Source organism: Onthophagus taurus, chromosome 8 (genome assembly GCF_036711975.1).
Source record: "Onthophagus taurus isolate NC chromosome 8, IU_Otau_3.0, whole genome shotgun sequence".
NCBI lineage: Eukaryota > Metazoa > Arthropoda > Insecta > Coleoptera > Scarabaeidae > Onthophagus > Onthophagus taurus.
In genome coordinates, this window is record NC_091973.1 from 15272040 (window position 1) to 15299383 (window position 27344).

Consider the following 27344-nt stretch of genomic DNA (forward strand, 5'->3'; position numbering starts at 1 on the left):
CACTGTTAAAAACTGTATATAATTACATAAAAATTGTCGATCCTTATACCAAAAAATTTAATGTCGGTGATCACGTCAGAGTGAGCAAGCATCGACACGCCTTCACCAAAAACTATACTCCCAATTGGTCTAATGAAGTGTTTACAATACATTCTGTTCGTAATACTTTCCCAACAACATATCTGCTCAAAGATGCATCCAATGAAAAAATTATGGGTGGTTTTTATCGAGAGGAATTACAAAAAGTTAAATATCCTGACGTCTACTTGGTGGAAAAAGTGCTACGGCGAAAAGGAAATCAAGTGTTTGTGAAATGGTTAGGATTAGGTCCGTCTCATAATTCTTGGATCTCAAAAACTAACGTTCTTTAAAACGTATAAAGACCTATTTAAAAGTTTACAAGACTTTATTAACAATCGAACATTACAAATACATTATTACTATTATTCTTTACAATTTTTTTTAAATTAAATTCATTTATTCGCATTCAATCTTTTTATCAACCAATGACCCCACGCCAAAGTATTACATCCGTTCGGTAATATGTATCGTTTATCATCGCACGATGAAAGAGCAATTTTATTCTTTAATTCGGTATACATAGTATGAAATTCTGACTTAAAAATGTACATTTTTTTATGAACCGATCCGCCACATTCAACCACACGTTTATAATCGGTCACGCTTAAATGTTTATCTATAACATATTTCTTTACTCCTTTAGCCTTTTTTACATTATCATTCAACAAGGTGATGCAGTACGCCTTAGCTCCTGTTCCAACAAATGACGTTATGCACCTGTTTGGATATTCATCTTTCATTCTTCCCAACACAGATCGACCGCGAGGTATATTGTGTATATTCTCTAACGGATAATTGGACGTGTCAAAAAATTCAATATTTTCTTTTATATCCTCATATACATTGGGAGTAGTAATTTCTAGGATTAGGGAATCAGTATCGGTGTATAAAAGTGTTATGTTATTTCCATATTTAACTTTTAAGTAATCATAGAAGAAGCTGTACATTACGGTTTTCGAAAGCTCTAATATACTGAAACCCACATACAGCGGTTTGCAATAACGAACTTCCGCGACGTTCAATTGAACGGCTATCAAATTATCGCAAAATATTTTCGAAGATTTAAAATTTGGTTTAGCTATTAGGGCTTCCACGCCCGGTTTCTTATGACGACATTCCCAGTGGGTAACTAGTCTTATATCCACTCGCTTTTCCACATTTTCCATTGTCTTACCGTATACGATGTTATTCATTGCTTTGTAATGATTTTTTTCAAATTCATTCTTAGCTTTCGCACGTTTATCGGAATTGAAATCGATGTAGCTCCGCATCCAGTTGGATTGTTTAAATTCTAATACTCTGTAAATCTTCGTTAGTTTCAATCCGAACTTGATACACTGCTTTAGATTCACGTAATGAATGATGTATTTTGTTTTATTTTCCAAATTTGCTATTAACTTTGCATTTTTTGAACCTGGGGGTACAATCCGTTCTGGACAAAATGGCAAATCGTTGTGTTCATCATGTATTGCTTCCGGATACTCTAAATCTACCTCGAACACGTAACCCTTTTCGGAATCGTCTTCCGTATTGTAAATATCTAACTTTTGAATCTCTTCATCTGATAGCCATCGAAATCCCCCCGTCGGTAATTTTCGTCTCATTGCGTGTCCATACAAATTCGTAGCGTCGAGATACAAAATATAAGATGGGTCTTTGGTTTCATCAAATTCCATCATTAATTTATTGTTAGCCTTCGCACTGCGTTTAGTGCACATACTTAATCCACCGCGAATACCATTTTTAAAGAAGTGTAACATGTCTATGTCCGTTAATAATTCTAATTTTACCCCTGTCATTCGTAATAATGCATCCCAACCGAAGCCCGGCGCTGTGAAGTAATGACATGGATCTAAAGAGTAATACTTCATCGAGATGGTTCGGAAATTCTCAAATACGTCCGCCAAAAGTAAAACGTCAGACGTTAAATAAATGTCGCTATATTCGCCTAAAGTGCGACAGTTAAATAAGTTCCACACCGTTTGTGCACGACAATAATTTTCTTCGGTTATACTATCGTCGCATAAAGTATTGTAAAAACTACTTCGATCTGGCAGAGCGGTAAGATTCAGCTTTTCGAATGAATCCACAAAGGAATACGGAAAAACTCCTTTCTGACGTATAAGTCGAAACTGTTCTTCGTTCCTAAAATATTTTCTGATTTGAACGCATTGGTTGTCTTCCAAAAATGAACCCAACTTCTCTAGCGATAAAGCCATAAACCTAAATGAATCCACAAATCTCAATTTCATATGAACCCGCCTTAGCTTTCCCTTGCTGTCAATGTTTTCTCCTACGATAATTTTTTTCGAAAATGATATATACTTTTCTTTATTCTGTGCTATAACGTCCACGTCTTCTTCTTTTAATGCCATATCTTTCACAAACATATGACAATCGTAGTTCGAAAGATTGTGAAAGAATATCGGTATGAACTTTGGTAATTGATAATTGATGTTACATACAGCATGTGCGGGTCCTCTATACAACCCAGTTAGGTGATCATGATCGCACACTTTATTACCTTCTTTTATTTTGTACGAACAAATGTGACAGATATCCTGCATCTCATGTATTAATCTATCAATAGGTGGTAATGGGAGCATTTCTTTTGGTTGGCTTAAATAATTTTTGTATATATTCAGAACGTCATGTTCCAACTTGCTCATGAAAATTTGAGCAGCATTACATCCGCGATATATTTCAAACTTCGACAATGATTCGTCATATGAACATTTTATATAATATGCAAATGCATAAGGTTCGTGTTTGAAACATTTGACGGAGTATGAATTATCATCGTTAAGTTCTGTTGCTTCCGCATCGGCGATCGGTTTCTGTAATGCTTCAAAATCTGCATACACCACGAACGGTATTTTTAATTGTCGTTCAAAATTTTCGAACTGTAGTATATTTTCCTTTTCTTCATTTCCATATTTATTTATTTTTAAATTTGTTGTTGGTAAAATTGCCCTTACCTTGCTGCAATCGTCACTTTGATGACGGATAAGTTTATTTTCTGACGTAAAGAATACCAAGCATCCGTCGCAAATATACTTTTCATGACCATTCTGCGATGCTTGCGATGATAGTAATCGAGACAGATTTTTTATCCAACAATAGTGACTATTCCCGGAATCATTTGTAACCAATAATAAATTTATATGTCTTTCTTCTTTTTGTCGACATATATACATTGTAATTATGTCATAATTCATAACACCGTCTTTAAAATACTCATTTATTCCATATACATTAATAGATAGTTTGTTCTGCTTTTCAAATACAGGTATATCTCGTAATTTAACTGGAAAAACAATATTTGAATAGTCTAAGCCGCAGTCTAGGTAATTCGGATACGAAGATGTCCTCTGTGGTAAACCGTTCGGTTCATGTAGTGCGGATGTTACAGCCCATGCAAAACATGCATCATCCGCGTTTTGTATATTTATCACAGCACGCTTTGCTTTTATTTGCGATGGTAGATCGATGTAATTAGATGCTCTGATAGGATTATATTTGTTTAAATTTAACTCCATATAGAGAATTTGCATTAAAGTCCATCCTAAATAAAATATTGAAACATTTATTTTTTAATATATAGGTATATTATGTCACATTACGCTTACCTGAATCTCGTTCCTGGAATTCTGACATTTTTGATGAAATTTCATCAATAAATTCCTTATATATTTTATACAGATCCGACGCTAATGATACTACCTTATTTTTCGTATTGAATGATTTTATTTCACAGTCTTCCTTTGATTGTAAAAAATACAAACCAAAACATTCCATATTTAATTTTACATTTCGGTGAATATCGATTGCGCTTTGTATTAGATTTAGTATTTTTTCTCGAATTCTATGAGAAAATTCATCCAAATCCACAAAAAAACCTTCTTCACTTATTCGATAACTGACAATTTTGTCACCGAATGCTCCAGCTATTCTCTCCACTCCGTCATCGATTATAACAAAAGCGTTACGCTTGTGTGCGTTGCTTCGTAAATGTGCAGAGTAACATTGTCTATTTACATAATCATCGCAAGCCTCACATTTTACTGCTTTTGGAATTTGCGGTGCGTCAAGCTTGATTCTCTTGCCAATACAAGATAATCGTTGATGTCTTTTTAAATTGTCAACTCGAGTAAAACTTTTTCCACAATCCTCACACACGACCATTTTACAATTTAATGTTGTACACTTCTACTTGTTATGAAAGAACTACGTCAATACCACATTTCGCAGGCGTTTATAAACCCTCACCGCTCCTGAAACTTATTGGGGAGGAGGAGGATGCATCGAGTGCGTTTGTATACATGTATATTTATAACTCCGTATACCTCTGCATAATAAATTAAAAAAATATCTCGCAGGTAGATCATGACTCACTTACTAGTATTAAGTTAATTGACCTCCTCCTCGAACGTATCCCCCCAAAAAATTTGCCGATTCAAGAACCTCCTCGCATATTTTAAAGCTCCGTATACCTTTACACAATAAATTTTAAAAAATATCCCGCAGGTAGATCATGACTCACTTACTAGTATTAAGTTAATTGACCTCCTCCTCGAACGTATCCCCCCAAAAAATTTGCCGATTCAAGAACCTCCTCGCATATTTTAAAGCTCCGTATACCTTTACACAATAAATTTTAAAAAATATCCCGCGAGTAGATCATGACTCACTTATTTGTATACCTACATGTCCCAAAACCGTATACCTTTGTGTACAATAAGTTAAGAGATATATCGAAAACATTACCAGTTCATTGAGAAGCGTCGAAGGATAAACATAGTAATTGTTTTCATCTAGGTAAACAGGTTACATATAAAGATAAATTTTTAATAACATAACCTAAATAAAGATACATTTTTAATAAAGATAAATTTTTAATAAAGATAAATTTTTAATAATTTCGTCAAAATAACATGACCTTCTCAAGTTAATTGACCTCCTCCTCTCTTCATCGAATCTCCTCCGACCCTCAAAAGAATCGCCGATTCAAGAACCTCCTCTCCTCATCGAACCTCCTCTGACCCCCAAAAAATTTGCCGATTCAAGAACCTCCTCCTAGAACGCAGGTTCGAGGAGGAGGTTCTTGAATCGGCGAATCTATACTACTCCCACCTTAAGGGTAATCGCTATTTACTGACTTTCCAAGACCACTTTTCCAAATATCCCGATTCTATCCCCTTGCCGGATCAAAAATCCGAAACAATTGCTAGAGCACTAGTCAATAATGTAATTACCAGACATGGAACGCTAAAAATTTTAATGTCTGACAAAGGTGCAAATTTTTTATCGAGTGTAATGAAAGATATTCGCAAAATTTTGAATATAGAGAGAATTCATACCACTCCTTATCGACCACAGTCAAACGGTTTAATTGAAAGAAGTCACAGAGTTTTTAATGATATTTTATCTCATTATATTGATAAGTATCAAAGAGATTGGGATGTGTGGATGCCACTAGTCCTAATGGCATATCGAACTCATGCTCATAGCGCAACTGGTTTCAGTCCCTACTTACACGTACACGGTAGAGTTCCCTTTTTACCCCTAGATGACTTTATCAAACCACAGAATATTTTATGATTCATATCAAAATTATGCTTCCGAATTAATTTCAAAACTAAACATTGTTTTCAATCAAGTCCGAAATCACTTAGAACAAAACACCGATAAAGTTCATAAACAATTTAATAAAAACTCTAAAGAAAAAAGTTTTAACCCTACGCTGCACATTGTATCAGATATGGTACAAATTAGAAATTAGTCTATTATATAAAAAGTAAATTTATGTTTGGTAAAATGCACTGTGTTTCATATATGTAACATACCCACCCTTATGTTCTTGTATGCTACATAACAATATACCGACTGTTTGTGTTAGGTTATATCGTGTTAGGTGAGTTGTCATAGTAATAGTTATCTGCAAGTTTAGTGCTTATTTGGTGATTTATTGTATACGTGAAATAAGTGAAAACATAAAACAAAAATTTGTGCGTGAATTATTGACCTTTCCACAACAATCTTCAACGTTCGGTTGTAAATTTTATTGGATGGTATACCAGGTAAGACATGAGTGCATCTGTTCATGTAATTTTAGAATGTTTAAATGGGATAATACGAGGCCCTTATCGGATAAGGAACCACTAAATATAATAGAATTGGGTTGAAAGTGAAGATGGTTATAATGATATAAGTGATAGTGAAGATACGGTCGCTATGGATATTCAAAATATGCCAGTTTTATTTGAAGATGAGCCAGAACAAACTGAAAACGTTGTTTGCGAAGTAGAAGACGACTATGATTTAGCAACGCAGGAGAACGAAGATGAAATGATAAATTATAAAAACAAATTTAAAAACATCGTATGGAAAAACAAAAACCTAGTGCTAAATGAAGGCATTTTGTTATTCAAAGGTGACTCTTCTCTACCAGCCCACATTCAAGCACTAGAACGCCACACCAGTACTTTCGTTATTTTTTTGATGAAACATTGATTTCAAAAATTGTCAACGAGTCGAATTTATACAGTGTTCAAAAAAATCCTGCAAAACCTTCTATAATCGAGGTTACAGATCTAAAAAAATTCTGGGAATATTGATCTATGTCGGTTATCCATTTACCTAGTGCACGCTATTATTGGTCAACCACCATAGGAATACCCCAAATAAAGGAAACTATGAGTCAGCATAGCTTTAATACAATTCGATCTAATATACATTTTGCAGATAACACAAAAATGAAATCAAAAGATAATCCTGAATGTGATCGTCTTCATAAACTCCGGCCAATTATTAATCACTTGAATGCCAAATTTGAAAGCATCCCCCACGAGGAATACTTATGCGTGGATGAACAGTTGTGTTCTACCAAAGCTCGGCACTACTTGAAGCAGTATCTGCCTATGAAACCACACAAATGGGGATTTAAACTGTTTGTTTTGTGTGGAGTAAGTCGTTTTGCTCATAGATTTGAGATATATACGCAACAAGAAAACTAAACTCGCTTGAGAAGCGAACCGGATTTGGGTGCATCTGAAAACATTGTTGTAAGGCTGTGAAGAAATATTCCACAAAATAAAGGTTATAGGATGATTTTGACAACTATTATTCCTCCATACCTTTAGTGGCGTATTTAGCTACTAAAGGTATCTATTCGTTGGGTACCATAAGAAGAAATCGAATTCCCAATCGTAAATTACCGCTTGAAAGCGTTCTCAAAAAGAAAGAAAGAGGTACTTCTTGAGTGTTTGTTGCCAACGCAAATGACATAGATATTTCTACAGTGGTTTGAAAAGACAATAAACTAGTAACTCTAGTTTCAAATTTTGTGGAAATATTACCATTAGGACAAATTGAACGGTTAGATAAGAAATTGAACAAGAAAATTAATATCCCTTGTCCAAATGTGGTCAAGGAATATAACCATCACATGGGTGGTGTTGACCTCTTAGACAGTTTCATAGGAAAGAACTATTATTAAATAGGATAAATTACGTACGAAGAAATGGTACATACGTATTTTCTACCATCTGCTAGATCTCGCCTTAGTGAATAGCTGGGTTTTGTATCGGAGGCAAATGAAGCAAAAAGGGAAAAAAACCATGACTTTGGTACAATTTAAAATCGAGGTGGCAGATTGCTTGTGTAGAGCACAAGCAGAAAACCAGCGAAAACGCGGAAGACCATGTGCTACTATGCAACAGGATATTGCAAAGAAGAAAAGAGGACCTACATCTTATATACCACCAGTTGATATACGAACCGACAATATTGGACATTGGCCACAATATACAAAGAGCCGAACGAGGATGTCATATACGGTTGTAATATGAACATCGCAACACTCTGGGTCCCTTGGCAACCAAAATCCTTTCTTCACCATAAAATGTATACCTTTCCCATAAGTTCCTGTCTTCCACATCATATTTCAAAAGCATAACTTTCCTTACCATAAACAATTAAGATATAACAGTTTTAAAAAATTTGGTACTAATTAAAAATCAAGTTATTGACAATAATACAAAATATGGTTACTTGTTTATAATTCACAAATTTGAATTTGAATATTAATATATAATTCACGGCTATCTTCACTAACCACACATAACCTCAAAGAAAAAGAAAAAAGACACATGGCGTGTGCTGATACAATAAATGTTGAATTGAATTAACCCTTTCGCGCCGAAGACCGTATATTTCCGCAAAAAAAAAATGACCAACAGCCGAAGATCGTATTAATCCGACTTCATTATATTTTAAGCGACGAATGCCGCACGTCTCCGTTTTATGTATTCAAGGCATCTCTGCGTATGAAGCATGCGTGGGGACAAGTTTTAACGTGTTTGTCTAGTTTCCGTGTGTGCGTAGTGTGGTGTGCACTCGACAGTAACAGTCTATACTGGATGCACGTAATTTTGTTTATTATATCTAGTTTCAACGAACTAGAAAAATAAGTAAAATATCTAAAATAAATAAATAGTTTACGTATGTATTTTTTATTGTCTTGTAGATTTTTTTTAACATACGGCAAGTACCTAATAATAAATAAATAAACTTTTTACTTTGTAGTTTTTCTAGAAAATGGCAGCACATCGAAAAAAAATTTTAACCCAAAAGGAACTTGAAAAAATTGATATTATGGAAGACCGAGAACCAGAAGATGACAACGCAGTAATTAGTAGTGGCGAAAGTGATTCCAATGGGAATATTCAAAGTGACATACTATAGATATTGTTGTAATATTATACAATTTAAAATTTCTTAATGTGATGTACAATCTACTACTCGTTTAAAAATTAGGAGCCAAATTCAAATTTGATTTACCACAAAATTCAACCTTAATGATTAGTCTTCATTAAGATTGAATTTCGTGCTCCTATTTTTAAATAAAGTGACGCGTTGGACGCGATATTTTAATGTTCAAATGGATATATAATAAATGTGATATTGTATAATAGCATTAAATTATTCAATAATAATTGAATATTAAACAGCTTAAATATTATTGTTTTTTATATAAATCTTGTTACGTTTTATTTTCTTTAAACCTTCGATTATCTTTTCTATGTGTCTTTTGTTGAATTTTTGGCAGCTGAATTCGAGATTCCTCTTCCTTAATCCTTACTTTTCCTATTCCCTACGTGATGGCGCGATTACTTGTTTTCATTTTTGTTTTTCCGTATTATATTTTAGAAACGAGTTTTCGGAAACTCATTCTCTTGTACGTTAGCTGTCCTAATGAACACACGGTGTTAGAGATTTTGGTACTTTTGCGACATTTATAAAATTTTTGGGACGATTACCAATCCGTAGTTATCCGATTCATCTTTCACTGGTGAAGTTCGTATTTAATTAGATAAATTACGACAACGGATTTAGATTCCGGATTTTCATTTATTTTCACATTACAACTTTATTTTAATTAATTAATATCTTAAAAACTAATTTCGCACAGCCATTCCTGAATCATACAATAAATTGTACATAAATAGTAAAATTGTACATAAAATTGTACATAGATAGCAATATAATAAAGACGTAGATATGATAAATATCAAATATATACCTCAGATATATATATATATATATACATATATATATCAATAATTGGATCCTCCTACCAAGTCGCAAAACCCGTCAATAAATAGAGGTCAGCTCAAAAACATAAAGCGGATGTTATAAAGTGATTTGGAAATAACGAACTGAATGTTGTGCACCGTCAGCTTGGCACACTTTATTAACACCTAAATAAATACGCCGCCGTCTAAAAGCAGTATCAGTTTGGTAATAATATCGCACCGACCTGGCCGAAAAACAACAATGAGGGAAACACAGTCAAAAGAGATCTGCCCTAATCAGCAGCTAATCGAAAATGGAGCTGTTAACGTGAACTTTGTGGTCCAAGAGTCACATCTATCTGTATCAAATGATCTCACCATTATGTTGTATATCCTGTTCGTCATGAGGGTTATTAGCTTCATTATTAAAGTATTCAAGGCTTACACAAGACACATAAAAGGACGCGTGGTAAGAAGAGGAGTATCCAGGGAAACAGTACAAAACAATTACGGAGGGACTTCCTCATTACGTATTATAAAAAACTAAGGCCATACTTCCATTGTCTGATATTTAGCAATTAATTTTTATTATCTTTTAACTTTTTATTATAAACGTTGCTGGTAATATTTTTATCTTATTTTGTAGACTCAACGCACCTACCCACTGGAAAGTGAAAGGGACTGTAGTATCAAAGTGGCCTTTAGGAACTTTGGAAGTGGGTGTCGTTGAAGAATTTAATGGAGTTAATTTTAAGGTTTTAAAAGGGTTAACTTTAAACGTTGTACGTTCTTCTGCATAGATGTGCTATCGTTTTTATTTATTTAAATTCTTGAATAAAACATTTAAGTTTTTTTGTTATTACTTATTACTTAATTTTGACCGATTGATATCGCTTTTCGCTGCTTTGTCAACATCGTACAACAATTATTGTATTGTTTGTCAATTATTGTAGTTCGATCTGTTTATTACCAAAGCGATTGCATTGATTACATCGATTTTATTTCAAAGAAACTGTTAAAACATTATTTAGACAATCGTTTTCTGCGTGTGTGCAGGTAAGTATTCTTCTCGGTAGCTTTCGGCAATAGTCGATTCTATCAGCGTATGGAACCGTTTTGATGGCAGTGAATTGGAAGTGAGGTATGGGGTGTGCCAAACCCCACGTGTCTAATTGAAATAAAAAAATTTATAATAATTTCTATAGTGTTTACGAGATTGTGCTTCATTGTCGAGTTTTCGAAAAAGAATTAGTATTTGAGTAAAAATGGTACTAAGTGGGCAAAAAAAATATTACAACAAGAACGTGAGGACCAGAGCCGAGAATATTATCTCCCAATTACCAGGAGTCAAGCAGTGCGCTAGGGGCAAAAAAATCCAATTGACAGCTTTCTGCTATTCATCGATGAAGAAATGTTAGATGGTATAGTGCAAAGGGCAAATCAACACATTGAGGAAAAATCAAGGGAATGGGAGAAGTCTGTACAGTACCAACCAACAAATAATATAGAATTAAAAGCTGTATTTGGGCTGCTGTATTTAGGAGGCGTTTTTAGAAATAACCATCGTTTGCTAAGACATTTCTGGAAAACTGACGGGACAGACATAGAAGTATTTCGAATAACTATGTCTCAAAGACGGTTCGAATTTTTGCTCACATGCCTGCGATTTGACAATAAAGCAGATCGCGCATGTAGACGTGAAATCGACAAGCTGGCGTCTATACGAAGTATAGTAGAAAAATTTGTTTCCAATTGTCAAAATGCCTATACGCCAGGCCAATTCTTAACTGTGGATGAAAAATTAGAGGCTTTTGTTGGGGGATGTCCGTTTAGACAGTATATGCCCAATATGCCGGCCAAATACGGCATCAAGGTTCATGCTTTGGTGGATGCCAGAACATATTATCCTTTTGCTGTAAATAATACTCCAACGGCTATAGTAGAACGGCACTGGTAGAAACATTACATGTGATAATTGGTATAGTTTCCGAGCATAATATTTAAAAATTTAAATACCATTACTTTGTGTGAAAATACAATTTATTTAAAATTTGTATTTTTAGAATGTAAACAATAATTAGTACTCTAAATACTGTTTTATTTTTGAGTTGTTGAATTTAAAATAAAATAAAAAAAGAAGTGTGTCCCTGGACCTAGTTCGCTGTGAGGCCCTATCATAAATCACGTCCGGGTACTTTTTCGGGGTGATAGTAACTGCCACTACTGTTTCTGAGGTTCATAAAAACCACCAGAAATATCGGAAACTATATACCAGTTATCATTTGTTTGAAAGCCTTCGTACAAACCATCGCCTGACTGGCGTCGTCACAATACGAAAAACAAAAAGGAAATCCCCCAAACATTTCTAACCGCTAAAAGTCGAACAATCAATCTACCCTTTTTAGTTTTCAAAAAGACTTTACCATTCTATCGTACGTTCCTAAACAAAATAAAGTTGTGCTAATGATGTCCACTCTTCATCATGTTGATTCAGTTGATAATTCGACAAAAAAATTACCTGAAATGATTTCATTTTATAATCTAGCAAAGGGAGGAGTGGACAAAGTAGATGAATTGTTGGGAACTTATAACTAAGTCACTATTCCCGGCGATGGCCTCTCACATTATTTTTTTCTCTAATGAACACGGCCGGCATCAATTCTTACATTATCCATCGTGAGAACAATAATGGAGTAATATTGAAAAGATCCAAATCCATGGGAGAATCCTATGCAAAAAAGAAGCAATTGATTGGTGGGTCACTCAATCACCAATGCCTTCAGAAGAGGTTGTTAAGACAATAAACATTTTATACAAGGAATGCAGACAAAATGTCAAGGACTATTATTCAGTGGGATGGGAAGAAGCCCAGATTAGATTTGGACCGCCTATGCTTGAAAGAAAATCTGTAAATACTGCATCACCTATAGTTGACATAGCACGACACATCCAAGAAATCGCTCTCAGAGAATACTTATTTCCAGACAATATTATACACGATATTAGGGTCACAAGGGAAATCCAAGAAAAAATGAGAGATGTTATAGATATAACACTAGAAAACGGCAAACACAATTATCGTTACACTCAATTATCGTTGACACGGCAAATTATCGTTAAATAGGCAAATGAGAACACTTCTTAATACTCTTGACCAAAGAAGAAGAGTTCTCCCTATTCTACCAGGATCAAATGAGACCACAGAAAGATTCAAACATGCATTATACCACTCCAATTATGTGCTATGCCATTGGACATTTAGGAGCACTACCATAAAGAAGGATACTGACGCATCTCTGTCATTATTCTTAGAATGTTTAATACACGAAGCTATGCTCTCAATGCTAAGAATAGAAGATACTAAATATCATATATGGTGAGTTGATAAATCTTGAAACTAAAGAAGAAGGGTTTATAAAGTCTCCCAAGCCTGGAATAGCCAGGAAGATAATTGTAAGAAACAAATCTGGAGTCACCATACAGATGAACAGAACTCAAGAAACTGTGAATTTCAAGTATTGTGACAACAGAGGCACTTACACTCAATTTGATGGAAAGTTGATGGCTCTCACTACTAACTTTACAACCATGCGTGATCTCATAGAAATCATCTCAATAGTAGCAAGAGATATAAAGTGGAGAGCCCAAGAAACAGTAAGCAAAAAAGCTAATTTGATCAGAGAAGAAATAAGAACACTTGCAAAAAGAGCCCCTAATGAAGTGATTTCATGCACTAAGGAGACATTCAAAACACTGGTCTCAGGAAACAACACAACATATGGATGTCTTACAATAATAAATGAAACTGAATATTCTCCAGAAGGGAACAGATTTGGCAATAAGTGGATTGGCCGAGGAGGTCCTGTACCGTTGCCACCTCGTTCACCAGATTTAAATCCGTTAGATTTTTGGTTTTGGGGACATTAAAACAAATAGTTTATTCTGAAGACGTTCAAAATGTGCAGGATTTGAAAAATAAAATTAGTAATGCATTTTACACAGTAAAACAAATTCCCGGTATCTTTGAACGCATTAGAAGTTCATTTAAAAAACGTATCCGTTTGTGTTTAGAAGTAAATGGTGCGCATATTGAACATATTAACATTCGTTGTTTTTATGCTGATTGAACGATTTTCTTCGACAATCTTTGTTACTTGTTTTGTTAAATTATTAATGAACTGTATTAATTAACTTAATATTATCTTATTATTTATTAAACTTTATTTTAACCATCGTAACCATGGTAATCATATAATTACTGCATCTAAATCGTTACAATTAATGATGTTAACAATAGGTCAATTTATGAAACTTTGAATATCTCGAAAATGGTCCATTTTCGGACCTATGTTTATTAGACTTTTTTTTGTCTATTTTCGATCAGAGAATACGCTGATGCAGTATTGTACAATCGTTGCGGGACACCTGTATTCAAAAGCGTTTACACACCCTCCAATAACTTTGGAAGATCGGAGAAAATCATGACAAAATGGAAGCCATAAAAATACCCAATCATTCCTATTACACCTCAAACTATTACCTGCAATTACAACAAGTGTACAACCATGCTCTAAGCTACATAAAAGAGTGTCAAAAGCACTACATCCCAAAACCAGGGTGGAAGAACCAACTGAAGATCCAGAACAGATCCGAAGAATAAAAAGGCAGGGAATAAGAATCAAAGAAATGGGTAAACTAATCGACAAAGTAAACCTGGAAATGGTGCAATCAAAACAAAAAAGCACTTATGAATATCTTTGACGTCAACTTCAACAGCAAATGGACAACATCTCAAGATTGGAAGAAGTTATCCAGGTAGAAGAAACAAGATTTCAAGCCCGATACTTCGAAGAAGATGTATATTCCAACCTTCAGACTGATCTTTTTGCTGTAATGGAAAAACTAGAAGACATCATTTCTAACCCACCTTCCTCTGAAACACAACATATCCTTCAGAACAACACTGCTATCCCTCTTCCACAAATAAAACTTCCCGTATTTGATGGATCCTATGACCAATGGATCACCTTCTATGACCTTTTCCAAAAAATAATCCATGCTAGTATATCCCCAACAAAAGTCGAAAAAATGCAATATTTGAAGACGTACCTAAAAAGAGAAGCTAGTCGAATACACCTGCAAATATCCGACAGTAATTATGATGCAGCGTGGACACTTCTACAAAAACGTTACCAAAACAACCGATTAATTCTATCAAAACTACTGGACAAGATTTTGGATCGGCCAACAACTACGACTGAAAACGGGGAAAAGATAAAGGAATATCACGACACAACAGTCGAGTGTCTCAAAGCCATATCGAACCTGGGAATTCCAACGGAATCTTGGGATCCTATCATAGGAAGAATACTTGTCAGAAAATGGGACTATGAGACGAACAAGCAATACGAACTGTCGTTGAAAGAACCACATAAAATACAAGACTTCCAAGATTTATTAAGTTTTCTCAGAACTCGCTTCCAAACACTAGAAGCAATCGCTGAACCAAAAAAGCGAAACAACCCAATGCAAGCAAAAGTAGCTTATAATAAGAATAAGTGCAGATATTGTAAAGAAAACCACATAATACACTTCTGCATGAAATTCAAAAAACTTACAGAATTGTGCAGAAATTGCTTATCTCACGACAAAGGCAACATGTGCAACTCAACGTTAAGATGTCACATCTGCCAAAAGCCACATCATACGTTGCTTCATAGAGATGAGAACAAGCAGATTAACCAAAGCACAATATGTTACAAAAATGTAATCCTAGTTTCTATCAAAAAAGAAAGAAAGAACAGGATTGCTTCAAGCGGACTAGAAAGTGAAGTTCTTCTAGCAACAGCCCTGGTGAAAGTCAAGACAGTTTCCGGCAGTTCCGAAAAACTCCGAATACTTATCCATCCAGGATCCCAAGCCTCCTTCATCACGGAAGAAGCAGCGAATTTACTATAATACGAACTTATGGTATGGTTAAGGCCTCTCTCTCTAAGGGATGGAATATCGAAGTCGAAAGCACTGGACAGGAAATTGAAGTTCCTCTAAAGACACCACTCAACAGGAATGATAAATTATTTTACACTCAGAAACACAATACAAGATAGGTTCTATTACTTTCTAGAAAACCATGTGACTCTTAAAGAAAAAGTTGAGAAAGGAAACTTAAAATGGAACAAGATGAGGAGTTTATTACGATATTTACTTATTTTCCCATGGCAGAAGTAATTGACTTCGAAATTACTAAAGTCAGTACTATACCGCTCAAGATTACTAATGCAACATACTGGATACTAGAAGTTCCAAACGAAATCTTCGCTATTGATTACAACAATCAATTATATTTCCAACTCAGCCACGAAGAATTTCATGCGCTCCCACATTAGTAGACAGCATCGAAAACAATCCCAGTTGTGTTATCAATGAGATTTATAAGCGTCAAGATGAGCCACCATGCGGAATTCAGGAATTCCCAATAAATCTGGAAAGAATTATACATGAAGAATACCTGTATTTTCATAACACCGAAACCATAGAAGGTCGCTATAACATGTTCTGGTACACGAGAAGATGTACTATTAAATTCAACTGGTGTATTCCAGATCTCTCAGGACTGCGTTATAAAAACTAAACAAACTATATTAGCACCCAAGAGAGACAACAGTATTACTGTAAGGTATGACTAAGTGTTAAGTTAAATAAATGTTATTAATATTAAGTAGGTTAGGAGTAATAAGGCTACTTAATAAGGTTAGTACAACAAACATGACAAGGTTTGTTGTGCTACGTTAGCAATAAGTTTACTATAAGAATAGAGTAATTAATTGTAATGGGAGACTACGATATGACACTGCAACGTCGTCATATCGTTACAATAAACATTTACGTTAATTAATCGAAAGTTCTTTTAAATGTAACCATTAACCAAAACCCACCAATAACGAAGGTTATTACATGGCGACCTTGCCAGCGCGACTGCCAGTGCGACTAATTTGAAGAAAATATGGGGAAGCAGATATCTAAAGAAGTGAACGAAGAAATCATAATTGCTCAAGCTGGAAATAGTGAAGGACAAACCAACGAAGTTTCCACTGCTGCTATCCTAGGGGTAATTGGATTCGCCGGAGTTGCTCTTTTTTTCATTTGTTGTTGCTGCGTCGGGTTGGTATATGTTGTCCGAAGACGAGAAAAGATGATGGAAAAAAGATTACGTCGACACCTCAGTCAGGAGGAAGTTTAAGCAAGCCCGTGGGTAAGAATTCTGAAGAATGAGATGCCCATGCAAATAAAGGGACTACTAGAGGATCTGAGAAGCTTTTACAGAAATCTGTCCAAGGACAACATCAATGTAAGGCAAGATAATAACAAAACGCAACGTAAGTTAAACAAAATAAATAATTTTAGAGTCAGGTTAAATGAAGTTAAGCAGAATTTTAATGTAAAAGATCATGATAGGTTAGAGATAAAAGAAGCTAAGGATACCATTATAACCATAGAAGAACTATTAAAAACTATAACAGATATTTTAGAAAGTAGGTTAGAAAATTCGAAAATAGATTGTCAATTAGAATCTGTAAATATGACCGAGAAATTCGATTTAAAGAATGCCGCAACTTTGTTGCCAGTAATGAACGACACGGAGGAAGTCACAAGGCGGTTAATAAATGCAATCGAACTATACGATTCCTTATTGGATGAAGATGGGAAGAAAATATTAACTAAATATGTGTTGAAAGCTAGACTGTCACAAAAATCTAAGCTTAGATTAAAAACTACCTATGCAAACAATAAGCTTTTGATAGTCGACCTTAAAAAGCATTTTATTGCTAAAAAGTCAGCTGTCAGTTTATCAGCGCAGTTACATAGCGCAAAGCAAGGGGACAATTCAGTAGAAAAATTTGGTGAAATAATTGAAGAACTACTATGCGACTTAACATTGTCACAGGCAGGAGAAAACACAAACACTGAAGTTGTTGGTGTTTTGAGAGATGCTCAGAGAAACACCTTACTATTTTAATAATATTCTATAAATATTCTAAAATAATCGCCGCCTGTACGGCGGCATGACGTAGTATGGCGTAATATCGGCCTTGATTGCGCACGTAATAAATAAGGGCGATCAGCAATTGTTTTTTGGCGCGCTCTGGAGGATTCCTCTCCCTGCATTGAGGGAAAATACATCGTTTTGTATACGCTCAATAAAGTTTGTTATCGTAGTTTTCGGAAGAGTATTACCTGTTAGAAGAAAGAGTAACGGAGTTGTGCGTACTTTTTTCTTATCTATTTAATCGTTTTGTATACGGTCAATAGTTTGTTATCGTGGTTTTCGGAAGAGCATTATCTGTTAGAAAAAAGAGAGAGAAAACGGGGTTGTGCGTACTATTTTTTTAATCAATTTAAGCCTTATAAAATATGGCAAAGAAAAGAAGTGTTGAAAAACCAAGTGCCAGTAGAAACCTGGAATTTTCTAGTAGTGAAGAGGAATCTTATGTGTTTGTAAAAGAAGATTTGAGAAATGTAGTAGATGAAGATAAAAATGGTATTTACGATAGTTCTGATAGTGACTTACTTATTGGGGACAGTGATAGTGATGATGAACTCAGCCAGAATGAAAATATAAACGATGATGACAGTGACGACTCAAGCGAATGGGAAAATGTTACTGAACAGGATTATATTTTTCAGCAAATAAAATTTACAGTCTCTCCAAAAGTAACTGGGCCACAAATTTCTCCTAATATTGTTGAACCAATTGATATATTCAAGTTATACTGTACAGATGAATTAGTTGATAATATAATAAAAGAAACTAATGACTATGCAAATAGCAAAATAAGTGCAAAGAGATTGACAAAGCGATCAATTTGGAATAATTGGAAAAATGTAGAAAAGGAAGAATTTTGGAGTTTTGTTTCTGTAATTTTCAATATGGACACAATGTCGTTAGAAAATAAATTTGAATATTAGTCAACAAGCAATATTAGCAGAATTCCATTCTATTCGGTTACATTCACAAGAAATCGTTTCAATCAAATATTCTGGATGCTGCATTTGAAGAAAATTCCGCCCAGATATCCATCTTTGAAAACGCGAATTCAAAGAGCTAGTAATTTTTTGTAATACATATATTCTAAGTTTTCACAGCACTTTATACCAGAACAATGTATTTCGGTAGATGAAGCAGTATTTCAGCTTAAGGCCAAATTGATTTCATTACCTACAATCCCATAAAACCAACTAAATGGGGTATAAGAATTTATGTTTTAGCCGATTCAAAATCAGGATATGTTTATTCTATTCTACCATACTATGGTACGATAACAACGGAAAATCTTCCAAATCCGGAACTACCAGTAACTACCAGAATTCCACTCTATTTATGCAGGGTATCAGATAAAAAACGCCCGATACTGTAACTCTGTCATTTACATTCCGATTTTCATGAGCGAGTTATCAAATGAAATGGTTTAATGAATACTACGATTTATGCTATAAATAAATTTTTTCGCTCGGTATGTTTTTCTTCACGTTATTGGATAGAGATTTTTTTCTGAATCCATTAATGTACAATACATCGACATTAATTGTAATTCTAGTAGAGAAAAACATTAAAATAGTTTTTGAACATTCTCTTAAAGTTACTTGTGTTATACTGTAGTGTGCCGCGGGAAAAAATAATCATTTGCAACTGTTTCAGATATTGAAATATCATTTAATGACTGTTATCAGTTTTGCGCGTTATTTTTTTCCATGGCACACTACAGTATTACAGAAGTGACTAATTGTAAGACAATGTTCGGAAAATGTTTTAATTGTTTTTCTCTACTAAAATTACAATTAATGTTAATGTATTGTACAGCAATGGGTTCAGAAAAAAAATCTCTATCCAATAATGTGAAGAAAAACATGCCGAGCAGTTTGAAAATCAAAAGTTGATAATCGCTTGAAATTGAAGATGACGTTGGAAAAAGTTTATTTGTAGCATGAATCATAGTATTCGTAAAACCATTTAATCTGATACCCCGCTCATCAAAATCGGAATGTAAATGACAGAGTTACAGCTTGGGGCGTTTTTTATCTGACACCCTGTATCAAAAATTATTAGAAAAAATTCCATCAGCTGAAGGATATCATATGTTTACTGATCGCTATTACACAAGTGTATCTTTAGCTACCGAATTACTGAAACTAAAATGTCACCTTACGGGCACGATAAAACCGAACCCAAAAGGATTACCTCAAGAAATTAACCCTTTGCACTCGTATGTCGCCGTAGGAGCAGCAAGATGCGTTTTACCGTTGCGCTCGTATGCCGCCGACATACTCCGACATACGAGTGCGTATAGGCGTCACACCATGTTAAACCACTTCAGTTCACATGTGCACCATTTTTGCGTTTTGAATATTACTCAGTTTTATAACTAACACGATTGGGTAAAGTTCGGTGTATTTTTTCGTTATATTTTGAAAAAAAAAAAAATTTGAAATGCGCAAGAAATTTTTACAAGATGAAATTGAAAATGAGTTGCAAAGTAGTGACGATGAATTTTATATTGACGCGCCTGAAAATGATAGATTGGATAGTGATAATATTAGTGAAGAAAGTGACTCTAGTAGTGGTAGTGATATTATAGTTACTAAAAGACAGGGAACCATACCTTTACCATCAAGTTCTAGCAACAGTGCAGAAGACGAGAATATAACACAACCTGGTAATTTTGGTCCATGGCAGGACGTCACATGCCACGATCAGGTACCAGACAGGATTCTATTTACTTCTGGGGATAAAATGGTAGGACCACAAATTCCAGATACTTGTACAAAACCCATAGATTTTTTCAAACTCTTTTTTACCGATGAGCTAATAATACAAATAGTGGAACAAACAAATAACTACGCTAGACATAAAATAGCACAGAAGAGGTTGTCAAAACGTTCTACATGGCACACGTGGGTAGATACTACAGTAGAAGAGTTTACCGCATTTCTTGGGGTTGTCCTAAATATGGGTCCGATAACCGTATCTAATATCCAAGAGTATTGGTCACAACAGTTTAATGCCAAAATACCTTTTTTTAGTAGCATATTTAGAAGAGAACTATGTTTACAAATTTTTTGGATGCTCCACTTGCATGAAAACGATCCAAATGACCAAACTCTTAGGGCTCGAACTCAGAAAGTCAGACAATATTTAGATTATTTGGACAAACAATTGAAAGAACAATTTGTTCCATCAAGAGAGATATCGGTAGACGAATCTGTTGTTAGATTTAAGGGTAAAATTAGTTTTTTAACTTACAACCCTAAGAAGCCTACGAAATGGGGGATAAGAATTTATGTAATGGCGGATGCTAACACCGGGTATGTTTATTCAATTTTGCCGTACTACGGAAGCTTGACATCGGAAGATTTAGTGAGACCTGATTTACCTGTAACTACAAGAATAGTGTTACATCTTTGTCAAAAATTATTAGACAATAACCCAGGATGTAAAGGATATCATTTTTAAACCGATAGATACTATACTAGCTTGCCACTTGCAGAAGAGTTGTTAAAACTAAATGTTAATTTGACAGGCACTATTCAAATAAACCGCAAATTTATACCTGATTCTATCAAAAAACCAACATTTGCCGAAGACAACACATTTGCATGCAGATCAGGTAATTTGATGTTATTGGCATGGAAAGATAAAAGGGTCGTCACCATACTTACTTCGTGGGATATTTCAGGAACACAGCCTATCAACAGAAGAGTACGTGGAGGTAACTTACAAGTTGTAAATAAGCCAAATGCAGTGGTCAATTACAATAAATTTATGGGAGGTGTTGACCGCGCAGACTCTTATTCAGCGTCATACTGTTTCCTGAGGAAGTCTTTGAAGTGGTGGCGAAAGTTATTTTTCTGGGGACTAGGGTGTCCAGTCCCGGTATTTAGGCCCGGTTCCGTCCCGGGATTTCTTGAAAAAAAAGGAGGTCCGGGACCACTAAGAAGTCCCGGGATTTTAAAAGTCCCGAAATTAAGAAAAAAATTAAAATATCGGAACGACTACAACTAACAGGTTACAACCTGTTAAAAATATCGACCTCGAGACCCCGACTAGCTAACGGGTGATCTAACAAAACGGTTCTCCGAGTTCGTAAAAAACCTAAATTGATAGGGGAATCACCGGCTAGAACGAGTTATGACTTGCAATATTTGTAGAATCGGTGTTATATACCGGCGGTGCTCCAATTAATAGGTATAGTCGTGTGACACTGTGAGTTGTGGCTAGCCTGTGCTCCGGAGGTTTTTGTGTGCGCATCAAATAATTTGAGATAAATTAACAAAGCAAAATTAAACAAAAATACAGGTAATTTGAAAGTATTATAAATAAAAGCTTTTCATTCATTGTGATGAAATTTTTTTAGGTATAAGCTGTCATATAAGCTGTTTTAATTTAAAAAATGAGTTCTGAGTCCGTAATTTATACGGTACACCCAAAAAAAAAACGCTGATCCAATGTCAATATGGCGACATTTTTATATATCAACAGATAAACAAGCGGCGAAATGTAAGATTTGTCCTAACAAAATTATTATGTGTAAAGGCGGCTCAACAAAAGGATTACACAAGCATTTCGCTGGAGTGCATAAAAAGAAGGGGTGGTTCCACAATCAACTCGTCCATTATCGGCAGCGCTAGAAAAAAATTTGGCTGTTGAAGTCGCAATTGTTGATAACAACGAAGAGGAAAACGAACTACAGTCTAGCTTATCTTCTACTTCGTCTTCCCAATTTTCCCAAATGATGCAAAAAAAAGAGAAAACTGACTGATTATTTCCTTATTAATTCGAATGAAGAAGATAATTCTTTAGATGCAGTTATCGCTCGAATGGCAGCATTAGATGGACTTCCATTTAGAGTTATTATTACATCTAAAGATTTAAGAAAAGGTTTAGAGGCAAGGGGATTTCAGAATTTACCAACTTTTACATCAACAATTCAAAATAGAATTTTAATGTATTGCGAAAAGGTATTTGACAATTTCACCGCTGAAGTACAATGTCTACGAGAAAAAGGTCGTCGTTTCAGCTTAACATTCGATGAATGGACGTCCATAGCCAACAAACGATATATAAATATAAATATTCACGGATACTTGGATGGACAATAAAGACAAAGTCTTAAAATGTGGAATATAGGATTAGTACATATCAAAGGATCTTTGCCTGCAGAGAAATGTATTAATCTTATTGAAAAAAAAACTCGAGCGATTTAAGTTAAGCTTAAAAAATGACATTGTTTCCATCACAACAGATGGAGCCAGTGTAATGGTGAAAGTAGGAAAATTAATACAACCACTGCAGCAATTATGCTTTGCTCATGGTATTCAACTTGCAGTGATTGCCGTCATTTATTCTAAAAATGAACAAAAATTATCAAACCGAAACACTGAAACTGATGGCAACACGAGTAGTAGCGAGAACGACTATAATAGTGACAATAATGAAGACGGTGGTTTTGAGTTAATTGAAGACGATGACCAAATATGCTTTAATTTAAATAATTACGGGAACATTCACAAACTGGTAACCGAAGTACGGAAGACTGTCAAAATTATTTCGTCGCTCTCCTTTAAAAAACAGTGTTCTGCAGAACTATGTAAAAGGGAAACATTGCAAGGAATTAAAACTTATTTTAGATTGCAAAACAGGATGGAACAGCTTAGCTCAAATGTTAGAACGGTTTGTTTTTCTAAAGGACTGTATTCAGAAGGCTATGATTGATGTATGCATGCCGATGAATCTGACTGACCATGACCTTGAAGTTCTACAGGTAGTTGTAAAGTGTCTTGAAACTATTAAACTTACTGTGTTGGTGGTATGTAGACATGATGCCAATCTTTACACGACTGATGCCAGCTTTAGGTTTATGTTTCAAGAACTTTCAAAAATTAATACTTCATATAGCAGAGCCTTGCAATCTGAATTAATGCAGCGAATAAATGAACGGAGAACAGTAACATCAAGTGCACTGAGCTATCTCTGTAATCCGCTTAAATATATAGAAAAATCGGATGATTTATTTTTTGATCATCCAGATACTATGGAAATATCCCATTTTTTTTAACTTGATACAAAGATTATCACCCACATCGTCGTCGTCGCCAACAATGCAAGAGGAAGACGATATTCCGCTATCTTGTCTTAAAAACGATCAACAAGGTAATGAACTGTCATTAGCAGAAAAATTAAATAGGATATTTGAAAATGCAATGTCTACGTCCACCAGCATGAGAGCAATATCACCACCTCAAATTGGAACATCAACAAAAAATTCATTAATTACAATAATCAAAGACGAAATGGCCCTTTTCGAGAAAGGCGGTTGTCGAGGCAAGAATCTTCAACTATGCTACGAGTATTTGCTAACCATACCGCCCACGGGTGTACAATCGAAAAGGGCGTTTTCTATTGCCGGTTGTTTTGCAACGAAAATACGCTCGGTATTAGGAGATAAATCTTTAAACGCACTTGTAGCACTTAAAGCATATTTTAAAAAATAAATTTTTTTTTTAATTTCCTATTTTGTGATTTTTTTTATGTTTCTCTCATTCTATATAAATTTGTTTTATTCAATTGGTGAACTCCTACAGTAACACTAAAGTAAAAAACCCAAAGTATGTTTTTAAATGTTTTTTAAATATTTTTTTGCAAACGTATTTTGATTTCGGGACTATTTTCGGGAATTCGGGACCTTTGGTCCAAGTACCGGGAATTAGAATTTAGTCCCGAATCCCGAAAATATTTTTGGTCCCGGGAATTGGACACCCTACTGGGGACTCGAAATGTCCAGTGTCAATGCATTTTTATATATTGCATTTATTATATAAAATTTCACAACGGGGCCAAAACAAAAAACCAATGACACATCTAAAGTTTGTTCGGGAATTGGTTGACGAGATGACAAAAAACTTTCGGCAGGGGTCCAAAACTTCTGGCAGACCATCATCTGTAGATACAGAAAAGCGGCTAAATTGTAAATTACATATTTTACGCCAAAATGATGGGAAGAAAAAAGACTGTGCGGTATGTTCTAACCGTAAAGTACAAGGCGGCAGGCGGGAGACTACATATTGGTGACTGCTTCGAACGGTACCATACACTACAACATTATAAAACGTAATTTTTTGTAAATTGTGTATAAATTTATTTAATGATAATGGTAGTGATTATGATAACGTTAGGTTTTATTTGTGTTTCTCTATCCTCAAGATTTATTATTTTTGTAAGCCATTATTTTTTATTTAGTGTTTTTCAAGTTTTTTATATTTAGTTATTTTTCATGTTATAATTTGAATAAACATCTGTGTAAAAAAATTTTACAAAGATGTTTTTAACATTAAGCGATTTATTTTTAATTTTCCCAAATTTTTATTTGGTTTTTACGCTGTGTATTTACAAAGCAACATTAGAGCATTTAAAAAAATCCCATATAAAAAAAATTCCGAGTAGACAGATAAGTAGATAAAATAATAGTCCGAATACAGTGTACTCACAAAAGGACATACATACGAGTGCAAAGGGTTAAAAAACCGAAATTTAGTGTAAAAAATGGAATTGCGCTGAGAAAACGTAACACATTAGTGTTAGCGTGGAAAGACAAGAGAGTTGTCACCTTGCCGAGTACTTGGGACACAGCAAAAATTACACAAGTAAATAGAAAAATACGTGGCGGTGAAACAGTGTCAATTGACAAGCCATTTATTGCATTAAATTACACTAAATCTATGGGAGGAGTTGACCGCGCCGACCATTATGTTGTGTCATATTGTTTCTTAAGACAATCTCTAAAGTGGTGGAGAAAGATGTTCTTCTGGGGATTAGAAATTTATTATATATAACCAACAAAGACAACGGATGAATTTGAAACCAGTTTCTCATTTGAAATTTAGAAAAATACTGATAGAGCAATTAAGGGGTGACTTTAGAACGCCAGCGCAACCCCAATAACGGGTGTCGAACTTACAAACAGAAAACAGGTTAGACGGAAAATTTCATGTTATTTGTACTGGTACGAAAAAGGATGGACTGTTTGCTCGGATAGAAAAACGCCGGGAGGAAGACGAGAAACACGTAATTATTGCGATAGTAGTACAAAAAAACCTGGTATACACATAGGGGTCTGTTGGGAGAAGTACCACACTCAATAAATATATAAATAATTTTGTTAAACATTGTAAACTTACAAAAAATAAATTTATAAGCCTATGCAAATCAATACATTACATACATCTATTTGTTTATGTCAATCCCCGTTATTTTTCTGTAATTTTGACTTCAATATCTTTTTGTATGGATGATATCCAAGCGATATTAATTGTGTATTTTTTCTTGCTTTGGCAGTAAAGCAATTAATTTCTTAAAATTCCGTCGATCTACTGCTCGTTCGTTAAGGGTTAAAATAAAATATTCTTTGCTATTATTGAAAGAAATTTTTTATAAAACACAGACTATTACACTGTAAAATTGCTGTGACAAATATTTTATAAAATCATTGATAAGTCAAATACCGGCCAAATGTATTAATATAATAATATAATAATTTTTTTTGTCTGTAATAAATTTGTCCTTTATATCCGAAGTCCGTTTTAACGAAGTCCGGTATTATATCGAGGTTTTACTGTATCTTTATTTGTATTCGTTTATGCAATAAAAGTTGTTTAATTAAATACTAATAATAATAATTCTCACGTCATCATGGTCACATGACCGTGCATGCCCCAACCCTGGAGCTTCCTCCTTTCATACGGCGACTCTCCACAGTAACTTTAAGGACCATAGAGAATCCTCTTAAGCATGATAACATCATGATATTCTTAAAATTCAAAACATTGGGTGAAACTTATATTATTAATATTTGCGTTTTTGGTTATAATTTTAAAAACTTATACAGAAGTTTAAATAACTCAAAATTATTGTGTGAAGAAAATAAGCAGAGTTATAAGGAAGATTTACATTTTGGATACTTTAACAAAACAAATTATCAAAAAACAAATCCCAAAATGTATAGGTTGCATGTACACATGCATTCTACAAAGGATTATTCTGAAGCTATATGGCAATTATTCTTTGTAGAACACTTGTCTACCTATCCATAGCACAGCCATAAAAGACTGGTTCCTAACTACATATGACAAATATGAAATCATTAAGATATCTCAGCAGCATATTGTAGAAATAATATACAAATTTATGTTGGTCTGATAGTAATCCACATGTGACAGTGGAAAGTCACGTTCAGCATCAATTTTCCTGTTTCGTAATTAATTTGATAGACCTACAGAAGGAAGTTTCATTCAATATCAGAAAAAATATTTACTATCAATGTAATGGCCCCTTTTATTTGCACAATGATTGGCCATCTTAAATCCATGCAATTCGTCCACAAGCTAAAACAAAATAAAAACATATAATTAATTAATCTCTATCTTATCTATTTGATACATCATAATTATTAGGAAAAATTATTATTATGAATGCTTCCACATGGTGCGTAGTAGTAGAAAATTATAATTGGTTGTTCATTTATGTTAAAATTTTTTAGTAGTTTTATTATTAATGTTAATTTAAACCAAACTTGTGTGTGTTGGAAGACACACAGAAGATATCTTCTTGTTGGGTAATTTTGAAAGGAAATAACTTTA

At 34.3% G+C, this 27344-nt stretch overlaps 2 protein-coding genes across 5 annotated transcripts in view; one reads left to right on the forward strand and one right to left on the reverse strand.

The window, feature by feature from the left end:
* The window catches only part of LOC111416706 (uncharacterized), a 36567-nt gene continuing 9223 nt past the window's right edge, over positions 1-27344 (reverse strand). For all 4 annotated transcript variants that reach the window (XM_071198734.1, XM_071198737.1, XM_071198735.1 and 1 more), the window contains one exon: positions 1-27089. In XM_071198734.1, coding sequence (XP_071054835.1) covers positions 474-3635 — 3162 coding nt within the window. In that variant the 5' untranslated portion in view covers positions 3636-27089 and the 3' untranslated portion in view covers positions 1-473. The remainder of the gene's footprint in view (positions 27090-27344) is intronic.
* On the forward strand, positions 20143-22811 carry LOC139431256 (piggyBac transposable element-derived protein 4-like). The gene is made up of 2 exons (XM_071198898.1): positions 20143-21145; positions 22513-22811. The coding sequence occupies exons 1-2, from the start codon at positions 20143-20145 to the stop codon at positions 22809-22811; spliced, it is 1302 nt and encodes a 433-aa protein (XP_071054999.1).